Genomic DNA, 10,995 nt, shown 5'->3' with positions numbered 1-10,995 from the left:
GGGGGGGGGGGGGGGGGGGGGGGGGGGGGGGGGGGGGGGGGGGGGGGGGGGGGGGGGGGGGGGGGGGGGGGGGGGGGGGGGGGGGGGGGGGGGGGGGAGAACATGTCCTATTTTTGCAGAGGGAAGGGAACCAGATGAACAAATCCCTAAATGGAAAATACGGTTTGGGATCCGGTCATTCTTTCCCTACCCCTGTGCCACTGATGTCGTAACAGCTCCACGCTCTCTGCACTCATGTGCCATGCATGGTGCCATACTTTGTGGTGGGTTATCTTACTTAACCTTGTGAAACCCATAGGGCGGGACTATTTTTAATCTCCATTCTATAGATGAGTAAACAGAGACATAAAGAGGTGAAGTAATCAACACAAAGTTACACACAAGCCGGCGGTGGGTCCCCCGTGCAAACCCAGGTCCCTGAGTCCACAGCCTGCACTCCCAGCCAGCAGCATGCCTTGCTTTCCACACCTATCCAAAGATACTTCTTGCCATGGGCTGAGGACTACTATCCTGTGAATGTCTTCTACAGGGCTTGGTGAAGACAATGAACTCTTGCAAGAAACAGAAAAAGGTCCCCACCTGCCTCCAGAACAAAGTTGACTCCTGCCCCTTCATGATCCCCCAGATGAATGACAAGCACTTCCAAGAAACTTGAGGTGCCACCCGGCAACTCTCAATCACAGCGCTCCCCATCTGCATCATGCTGGACTGGAAAATGTAGGAGCTGCACGCCCTGAAGGAAAGCTTCACCTCCTCATAATGGGAAAAGCAAGAGACTGCTCTTGCCTCAGTAGGACTGCCCGTACTCCCAGAACCACCAGCATGGAACTCCCCTCCATCATTACTTAGATGCCACGGCCAGCACTTTCCTTCCATACCAAAACCTTGTCAGGAAGGAAGGTTACCAGAAATAAAACACGAACTCCCTAGTGCAAAGGCACAGTGGGTCCCTTCACTCTTCTTGTGCTACCCACTTAAGCCCTCCTCTTCCCACACATGACCACACGGAAGGGTTTCACTTCTCTCTGCAACCAGCCTTCATCATAATGCAGTCTCTGTGCTCAGAACTAGCAAGAGAGTCTTCCTAATTCTCAGCTGAATATGGGCCTACCAGTGGTAGGACAGCCCCAAGCTATTCAACAAAAAACCACCAGAGGAAACAATTTCAAATCTGGCTTTACAAGCATGGCATTTAAAAATAACTCAGCCTTTGTCTGCTATAGATGACTTTCCCTAAAGGGACAGCTGTCCTTAAAGCAATCGCTCAATTCTTGGGGCAAAGAGATTCTTATTTTTCCAGTACCAAGCACAGACCTACAGGAGGGCACCCCCATGCACCAACTCTGATAGCATCTGAAATGCAAACATCGAAGTCATCATAATGACTCCTGCCATCTCTGCTGGCCTGGGAACATCCAGGATGCTGCACCTCAGATGACTGAGAAGCCCCCTGCAGGAAGCCACAGCATCCAAGAACCCCTACTCTCCCCTTCATTAAGATGTCAGCCCAGAAGGCTTGGCAATCACACCACAGCCACATCAGGTTTCAATGGATCCCTGCATTATTTCTTCAAAGAAAATTGTTTCTTCACATATCTAACTCATTTTTTGATCAGACAGCCAGACAAAGGAATAGGGATAAAATGCACAAAATAGAAAAGGGGTTAGGGGAGCAGTTATGGTAAACAATATGAAAAGTCACCAGAATGCCTACCTTGTCATTCCAAGATACCCTTGGGGTAGACCTAGAAATGCACAATTTGTCAGCTAATGGCTTCATTTCATTTCAACCAGACAGGTAGCACTAAGGGTACGACGCTGCTCAGCAGAACTCCAAAGAAACATGCCAAGCAAAGAGCCGAAAACAAATGTTTGGTAAATTGCTCAGTGATTGCCTCCTTATTAGCCTGAATAGTTAGTTTTATCAACTAAAAGTGTAAAATTATGTTCTTAATAATATTCTATTTCTTTTTGGCAACTTAATGTCTCTTCACCTTCTCAAAAGTTTTTGCCATAAAGCATGACTTGAGGTAAAAAGCATCCATTCATGTGAAAGGATCCTGAATTAAGTTTAGGTTTTGCTGTCCGAGTTGAAGGTCTGGACCAGTGGTTCTCAACTGGGAGTGATTTTAATCTCCAGGGGACATCTGGCAGTGACTGGAGACAATTCTACTTGTCACAGCTATGGGGAGGTTGCTGCTGGCATCTAAAGGGTACAGGCAGGGATGCTGCTAAATATCCTACGATGCACAGGACAGTCTCCCGCAAGACTTAACCCAAAACATTAATAGTGCCAAGGTTGAGAAATCCTGATGGAGACTGAAATTAAACAATTCCCAGAATGCTCAAGGCTACATCTGTGCTCTTCCTTTCTGAGGACTTATTTTTCCTCAAGATTAACTTGGTACTTCTATTCTGGTCACTCCTGTGAGCTACAAAGAATAATCAAGAACTTTCTCCTTTTTCAGGCTTGCTTGCGAGATACATCCATCAAGCCCATATCTGTAGAATTTTACTTTGCATTATCATCATCATAATGATCAACATTGTATGAATAGCACAGAGTCATTTTATCTGAGTTTAGCATTTAAGGAAGAGCTTTAACTTTTTTTCTTTTCTGTCAAGACTATCATTGAGTTTTCTATTTAAAGATGAAAATGATTTTGAAGTACATTTCCATTATTTAAAAAAAGACATTTAAGTGAGAGCTTATTGCTAGACCCTCAGTGCCCCCTTTGAAGCTAGTGCCTTTCCACCATAACCTAACCAAATGATATGCACTGAAACTCAGAAGTTCTTTGCTCTGGACTGCAGCTCTGATTGGAGCATCCCACGTTTCTGGGAGTCACTGACCAATACGGACTCTCCTGAGCTCTGACAAATGACTTTTAAAGAAGCCTCAAATTCTAAAAACTCTTGTTTTTGACTTTCAGTAGGAACCATGGTGTGGACACCCAATATTTGCATGTCTTTTGGGAAAAAATACCATACTTCTTTTTTTTTTTTTTTCCTTTTTGTCTTTTTTCGTGTCCAGCAACGGACCGCAACCCTCAGTGTCGCACCGGTACCGGACCGGGACCGGCAACGGGATTGAAACCCTCGGTGCTGCGCCCGCCCCTCATTCAGCCAGTGAGCGGGAACCGGTCTGTATGTGGGATCCGAACCCTCGGCGGGAGCGCCACCGCACTCCCAAGCGGCGCACTGTAGCAGTGCGCCACCGGGCCGGCCCCGATACTTCTAACATAGTATACATACTATATTTGGTAGGGGACTGAGAAATGCTTGTCAATTGATTTTAAGTGCTAGGGTTAAAACACCCCAATCCAGCAACTATTGGGTAAAATCCCTTGATATTTCTCTACAGAGGAAGGGTTATATACTATACCTGATTACCTTAAGAAGGTATTTCAGAAGACAGGGATTAAAAGAAATGATAATTAACAATAATCACCAGGGCTCTCATTAATAGAACACCTAGTAGTAGTCATTTGACTCTTTATACATATCATCTCTAATTTTCACAATAACCCAATCAAATAGAAATAATACCTTTCTACACAAAGGGAAACTGAGGCTGTAAGAGGTTATGTCACTTTCTAAGGGCACACACCTATGACGTGATAAGTCTCACTATGCAAAGCAGAACAACTGAGACACAACTGTGCCTTCTCACTGGGGCTCTGCTCCCTTCTCCCCTGGTTGTTTTCCCACTTTGAAGGGTTATTTATTTTGCTGGTTGTCTGGTACTGCAAAGAAAGTGAAGACAGTGGCACTGTGTGCTAAAAGTAGCAGGGGCTCAGCTCCATCTACAGCAGTGTTTGCTCCAGGTCATGCAGCCTCCAGGGGTAGCTGCAAGTTAATACTTAATCCCATTCCTGCCAGTGGCCTTGAGTTCTTATTCAAAGTGGATTTTGGACAAGGCACCAGCACAGAGAAATTTGAAAGAAAGAATTTTAGCTCTAATGCTAATGTATCAAAGCAGGGGCGTTCCCTTCCTCCTTTGCATCATTTCCTTCCATTTAAATCTCACTCTGTATGTCACAGAAATTTCTACATGAGTCGAGGACATGGAGTTCAGTAACAATCTCTAGCACAAGTCTCACGTTGCCCCACTTTCTGTCTTCCCCTGCAGCTAAGGCCCTCAGCTCGGTGACCTTCCTGATGATTTATCTGGCTGGATCTTTTTTCCTGGTTATCTGTGCACATGAAATGGTCTTTCTTCCTGTTCATTTTATACTATAAGGTGCTGAAGGCATGAATCCAGAGCTGTCTCAATCTGTGTTTATATCCGAGCATTTAGCAGTGGGTTCTGAAATATCAGTCATTTCAGGCGACATTTTTGTGTAATATTTCGACATCGTTTACAGACAACCCTGCAGCTTCACGGGCTTTGATAAAGGTGGATTAAGTGTGATGGACAGATGAAAATTTTTTTTAAAAAGTAAGAACAGTTTGGTTTATAGGAATAGCAACGAGAGAGAGATGGGGTCTCTAATAAACAAGGCTAAGCTACACTTAAAAGGAGAGCCTGATTTTAGATTCTGTTTCTCAGTCAATGACAAAACAAGATGCAGAGGATAAAAAAAATACCTGCCCTACATCTCTACTCACATTTTTTTTTCCCCTTCCAGCTAGAGAAGAATGAATGTAGGTAAACCAAGGCTTATAGAGAATCTACCTAAATCGTTCAGCAAGATTCTATTATCTGTGTGTTCAGGGAATGAGGCAAAGAGACAGGAGAGGAAATGGATGCTTACAGTATTTAAATCATTAACTGTAGGTCGGTATTTCTTAAACTGCAGTCCTTGGATCAGCTGTATCAGAATCCCACGGGGAGCTGGCTAAAAATACTTATTCCTGGGCTCTCACCCCAGACCTGAAAAGTCAGAATTTCCAGGGGCAGGGCCACAGAATCTGTATTTAGCTGACTCTCCAGGTGAGTGATATGGATGCTTATTGAAGTGAGAGCCCCTCTGCTGTGGACAAAGCACAAGGTTCCTCTCTTTAGAATGTGTGCTAAAACCTCCCCCAGTGTTAAGATGTTTGTGCCATCCCCCTCTGCCCCTCCCACTTGTCCTCCTCCACTTCTAAAGGGAAGACGTTCAGAGACTTACCTGGTCTGATGGGGCTCTGCATACAGTTGGGAGACGGGATGCCAGGGTGAAGGGGTGCAGAGGCCCTGCTGCTGAGGTCCACGACCGAGGGGGCAGCAGAGGAAGCTTGCTGCAGCCCGGGAGGGTGCGGGCTGTGGTCGTGCTGAGACGGGCTGGGGGGAATGCCATTTTCCGACAAAAACTCCTCCAGGTCCATGTATTCCAACTGGAAAGTATCTCCGTCATACGGAAGGGTTTTGTCCCATAAGGTGGGCCCCAAGAATGCCGACTGGGGGACTGTTGGGCTGTTACTCTCATCATCCAGCTTCTTTTCCTTGTCTTTATCTTTACTAAATGCTGCAGAAGAAGGGAAAGTTGGACTTTAAAAAAAAAAAAGAAAGAAAAAGTGTCGCTCTTTTACCACCCTTCCTGGCCTCTGTTACAAAACTACTTCTCACGAATGCCAGAGTCCTTCTCTAGCTTCTGCCTTTGTGGATCAAGAGTTAAAAGTTCAGGCAAGACACAGATCTCTGCCTGTTTTTCAACATCTTCCTATTTACTTTGGAAAGAAAGCATGAGTCCTTGGGACAGGGATACAGGCTGATCTAGGGTAAAAACAAGGGAACAGTCTTCAGGGCATCAGTGCATTACTTGAGGAGATAATTTAAACTAAAGTGGAAAAATAACACCTATGATTACACACAATTGCTGTGATTTTTTTTTTAAAAACAGCTAATAATCAGACATGATTTATCTTCCAGGAAATTCATCCCAGTAACAATATGAGGTCATGCAGGTTTACAAAGCCAGTGGTCTTAGTTTTGGTAACGCAGAGACTCTCCAGCCTTCTTTAAGACCAAAAATTGAGCACCTATTTCCAGGGGCAGGGCCACAGATCTTAGTTTTCCCATCTATGATCTCAAAAATCTCACAACGAACTTGACCAAGGTCTCACACAGGTAGAGAAGGAAAATGGGAACTCGCCGAGTCCACGTGTTTACTTCTAAAACCACCGGGGCACGTTGTTTTATATAAAAGGAGTAAAAGAAAAGAGAAAATAAAGTGTTTTCTTCTTCCCCCAAGCACTTGAGTATGATCCGCTTCGAAAAATGTATACATTTATGGAACCTGTCCAAAGTACAGCTATTGGAAAAGCTGAGTTATTCTACATGCCTACAACAGAAATATGAAGCTATTTTCTATCTGGAAATACGACTCACCCCCTTAGGTCTTTAACAGGCGCTCTGGATTTTGCCAATTCTAGTACTCAGGCGTGGATGGAATCTGGGATTAAGGAATTTGCTTTTGAGTTCTTTAGAGAAAACAGCCTCCACCGCCACCCATTCTAACCCTCTACAGTCTCATCCCAGAATGTGATTTATAAACGTCCACAGAGGCAAAAGCCTGCAAGTGCTGTTCTTAAAGGAAAGTTACGGGAGGGGGCTACCATGTGCAACGTGAGAACCAAACACCCCAACTCTTGCAATGCAACAGGTTGTCCCCTCCTAGGAAAGAAGATGTGAGAACTCCCAAGCGATCTGTAGCCAAATAATCTCTCAAGGCTTTACACTATGAGCCTCATGGTTCGCATTTGCTACCATGATGTCGAAGGCATGAAATCGCATCAGCCCAGATGACAAATCCCTGGCGCCCCCAGCACGGTTCCGCGCGCCTCCACTCACGTACCCCTCCTTTCCCGCTACAGCCAAGGTTGCCTTGAAAGGTTTGGGACTTACCAAGAAAGGGCTCAAGCCAGAGGCGGCTTCTGCGCGGTTACACGTGAGCCTGCTCCGCTTTTCCCTCCCACCAGAAAAAGTGCACCGGGCGAGTGTGAGCGCTGGAGGCGTGCACCACGCTCACCGTCTTCGTGATGAAGGGGGAGCTTCAGCGGGTTCTCCAGCAGGGACCGGAGCACGCCGTAGGGAGGCGGGATAAAGGTGGGGTTCAGGGGGAGCTGTCGGGACATTTTCTCCATCGCGATGCACTCAATTTTTTTCTTAAAAAAAAAAAAAAACCCAAACTAATCGCCCACAAAACGTTGCTGAGTTTTTCCTTTGCCAAAAGTAGTCGCTTTCAAGGCGGTGCAGACAAGGGGAAAAAAAAATTACTTTTATCTTTATAAATACATCTGCATAAAAAATATTTTAGAAAAACAACAAAAAACTTTAGGGTTCCCAGTGCAGACGGTCCCGGCAGAGCGCGCCAAGTGCCCGCGGGCTCCTCCGCGACGTGCAAGCTGCTCTCACCTGCCTCGGGAACCCCTCGTCTTGCAAAATGTCTCAAAATTGCGAAAAGGAAAGAAAAAAAAAATGTTGACGGCCGCAGCAGGGCAGAAGGCACCGCGTGGGCCCGGACCTAGTGCGAGCACCCCGAGCGCTGCGCCGTCCCACCCACCCCCCGCCCCGCGCCGGCGGCCGCTGCTCCCCGGCGCTCGGCGGCCCCGCTGCGCCCAGCTCAGCGCATCCGGCCGCCCATGTGCCGCGGCCCTGACAAGAGTGACGTCAGGGCCCGCACCGCGCGCCGATAGGCGTGAGGGGGCGGGGCCACGCGCGGCACCGCCCTCCCGCCCCGCCCGCCCCACCACCGCGTGTTTATCGTCGTCGCGCGCGCAGATTTTCCGGGATCTTGCAGCGCTCGCTGGCTGCAGAGGAGCAGGGGCCAGGTCCCCTAGGCCACCGACCTGGGCTCAGAATCTATTTTCTGTCAGGGTGGGAAGAGGAATGAGGAATTTATATCAGTAGTTTTCAACCTGGGGAAAACCTGGGGAGTTTAAAAATTCCCGATAGCGAGGCCGCACCCCAGATCAATTAAATCAAAATCTCTGGGGTGATATCCCGGGCATCAGTATTTTTTAAAGCTCCCCAGGTGGTTCCAAGGAGCAGGCAAGTTTGAGAACGACTGGTTTAGATAGGATTGAAGGTACATATTCTTCTAAATATTTCTCCTGGCCCCAGCCAAGCTTAACGCCTTTTTTCTCGCCCCGCTCCCACAACCACCAAAAAATAACTACTTACTGGAAGTACGAATGGGGTGCAAAAAGTAGAGAGGAGAGGGGAGTGGTGGAATGGGGTGCAAAAAGTAGAGAGGAGAGGGGAGCGCCAGACCGAGCTTCTGTGCATTGTTTCCCACGCTGCCAGGGGGTTATTAATGGGATTGACATTTACCTAAAATGGAATGAGAGCAGGAGACACACACACACACACACACACACACACACACACACACANCTTCTCCTCCCCGGCCAGGCGGGTTCGCTCTGCGTTGCGGGTGCGCCTCCTTCCAGGGAACAATCCTGACCTGTCAAGTTACACCTCCCGCCTGCACCGCAGGAGCGCGACCCAGCAAGGCAAGGCCGGGTCCCCAGCGCTATTTTCAAGGTTGCTCAGGAGGGGTCCCCCTCTTTATGGAGCGTGGAGGGAGGGTGATGATGGGCGAGCTCCTCGATTTCATCAAAGCGGGCCGGGGCGCCGTGGGACAGGAAGGGAGGGGGGATGGGTGCTCCAGCGGGGGTGCGCAGCCAGGGAGGGGGACCCCGAGGGGAGCGTCGGCCCATCCCAGAGCGGGGCAGCCGCGGCAGCGCTCACCGTCTTCTTGATGAAGGGGGAGCTTCAGCGGGTTCTCCAGCAGGGACCGGAGCACGCCGTAGGGAGGCGGGATAAAGGTGGGGTTCAGGGGGAGCTGTCGGGACATTTTCTCCATCGCGATGCACTCAATTTTTTTCTTAAAAAAAAAAAAAAAAACCCAAACTAATCGCCCACAAAACGTTGCTGAGTTTTTCCTTTGCCAAAAGTAGTCGCTTTCAAGGCGGTGCAGACAAGGGGAAAAAAAAATTACTTTTATCTTTATAAATACATCTGCATAAAAAATATTTTAAAAAAACAACCAAAAACTTTAGGGTTCCCAGTGCAGACGGTCCCGGCAGAGCGCGCCAAGTGCCCGCGGGCTNATAATTCTGAAAAGTATTCCTAAGAGGGTCGCAGTATTCATTGCTGTAGCAACAGATGCAGCGCCTTCCACACGAGCTGGGTGCGGGTGCGAGCATCCAGCCTCTCTTGCCTGGAGAGGTCAGGGCCAGCAGGCCGATTCTTCCCTTCCCTCCCCACATCTCCGCACTAAGACTAGGCTGGTTTGGTCCGGGGGTGGGTCTGCAAGAACGAATGGTCACAAATTAAAGAAAACCTTCTTTCTGTGAGACATAAAGGCCTTTGTGACCCTGGGCTGAGTCTCAGAGGTGGGATGTGGTGAAGTCTTGGTGGGGTTTACTTCCCTGGAGCTCCCAGGAGTAGGGTGTAAGAGAGGAGGCACCTGAAAGCCAAGAGACTATGAGGGCTGCAAAGGAGTGCAGGGTACCCCTGGCAGGGCAACTCTGGCGAGCGCCTTCCCTGCCCTGAGCAGCAGTTTACTCATAAAAGGACATATGATCTAGTGACTTCTGTGTTCCTCCTCACTCTAAAATTATGCAAAAGGGTAAGCTAACATTCTAAGCGAATTGATGGTGCAATGTTTCATGCTTCAGCCAAATTCCAGAAACATCAGACTTTCAGTTAATGCCACATGCACTTATAGAGCACCACTGTATGTATGCCTGCAACTCTGCTGGGACTGGTGAGAAAAGAGTGAACCAGACATCATTCTAATCCTCAAGAACTCATAGTTTAGGGTCTGGCAGGTAAGCAAACATTAGATATAGTCTCAAAAGAGCAAAAGTGGATAGATGGAGGTGACATGAGTATGCACGTATTAGAGGAAGGATTACAGAGAAGGTGTCTGAGCTGGGCTTGGAGGAGAGGTCTTTCATGAACTGTCCAAATCCCTCAATTCTATTAGAGCCATGCATTGTTTAACGATGGGGATACAGTCTGAGAAGAGTGTTGCTAGGCAGTTTCATCATTGTGCAAACATCATAGAGTGTACTTACACAAGCCTAGATAGTTTTATCTATGACACACCTAGGCTATATGGTATAGCCATTATAATCTCATGGGACCACCATCGTATATGCAGTCCCTCACTGACCAAGACGTCATTGTGTGGTGCAATATACATGACTGTATATTGTTTTTTATAAAAGAATCCTTTTGGAGAGGGAGAGATTATCTCCCTGACTTGATTTTCCCCACATCCCTGTAAGCCCACAGATGAGGACAGCTGAGAACATCCTGTCAGCTTGGTCAGAAATAGATGACAGATTCCAGGGCACAAAAGCGTGAATAACCCAGGCTACGTTAACAGTCCACTAATATCACTCAGCACACTCAAAATGCTACACCTGTTCATAGTTCTCTGCACTTCCTCACTTCCCTGTATTTCCAGACATGAAATTCTTATCAGTTCAAGTAATGTAGTTTTTCAAAGTAATCTTTCCTTACCACCGGAGACAGCCTAACACAATAGCTTGGAAATTATATTTCTTATTGCAAATGGATACACTGGCATCCTGGTTGATCAACTGGTCTCTTGGGAATTTGGTTCATATAATTCAATTCCCCTGAGCCTGATCAACTCTGGCTCTGATCGGATTGAGTACTGGCCCCTTAGACCATGCTGACTCTCTTCCCTTCCTCTCTAGCTCAGCCTTCTCCAACTTCAGATGCATTTCATAGAGTCTTAAAATTGTAATTGTAAGCATTGACTAGTTCTCAAACAGCCCCATCCCTTAAGAAGATAAATGAGATTGGCACATCTTTCCTACTGTGGCTATTTAGCTATTTGTAAATTTTATTTTAGTTTTAATAAACTATAAACATATCTTTCTCTCCCTCTCTCTTCCCCAGGAGCAGTGACGGACGGCTTCCCACGTAAGAGAGAGGAGGGGGATAGAAGAAACCAAGGTTAGACTGATTGGATAGTAAGACCCTCCACATTCCACAGGCTAATTCTCAAATGGATGTGTCTCTGCAAG

At 47.3% G+C, this 10,995-nt stretch overlaps 1 protein-coding gene across 2 annotated transcripts in view; it reads right to left on the bottom strand.

Annotated features, from left to right (window-relative positions):
• HLF (hepatic leukemia factor) overlaps window positions 1-7,095 on the bottom strand; it is a 55,350-nt gene extending 48,255 nt beyond the window's left edge. For both annotated transcript variants that reach the window (XM_008582855.1, XM_008582856.1), the window contains exons 1-2: window positions 6,954-7,095; window positions 5,115-5,450 (exon numbers count right to left, since the gene is read on the bottom strand). In XM_008582855.1, the coding sequence (XP_008581077.1) occupies window positions 5,115-5,450; window positions 6,954-7,068 (451 nt within the window). In that variant the 5' untranslated portion in view covers window positions 7,069-7,095. The remainder of the gene's footprint in view (window positions 1-5,114; window positions 5,451-6,953) is intronic.
• Between the last annotated feature and the right edge of the window lie 3,900 nt (window positions 7,096-10,995).

The sequence above is a fragment of the Galeopterus variegatus genome, unplaced genomic scaffold, assembly GCF_000696425.1.
Source record: "Galeopterus variegatus unplaced genomic scaffold, G_variegatus-3.0.2 Scaffold2740, whole genome shotgun sequence".
Taxonomy (NCBI): Eukaryota; Metazoa; Chordata; class Mammalia; order Dermoptera; family Cynocephalidae; genus Galeopterus; species Galeopterus variegatus.
This window is presented reverse-complemented; position numbering and strand designations above follow the sequence as displayed.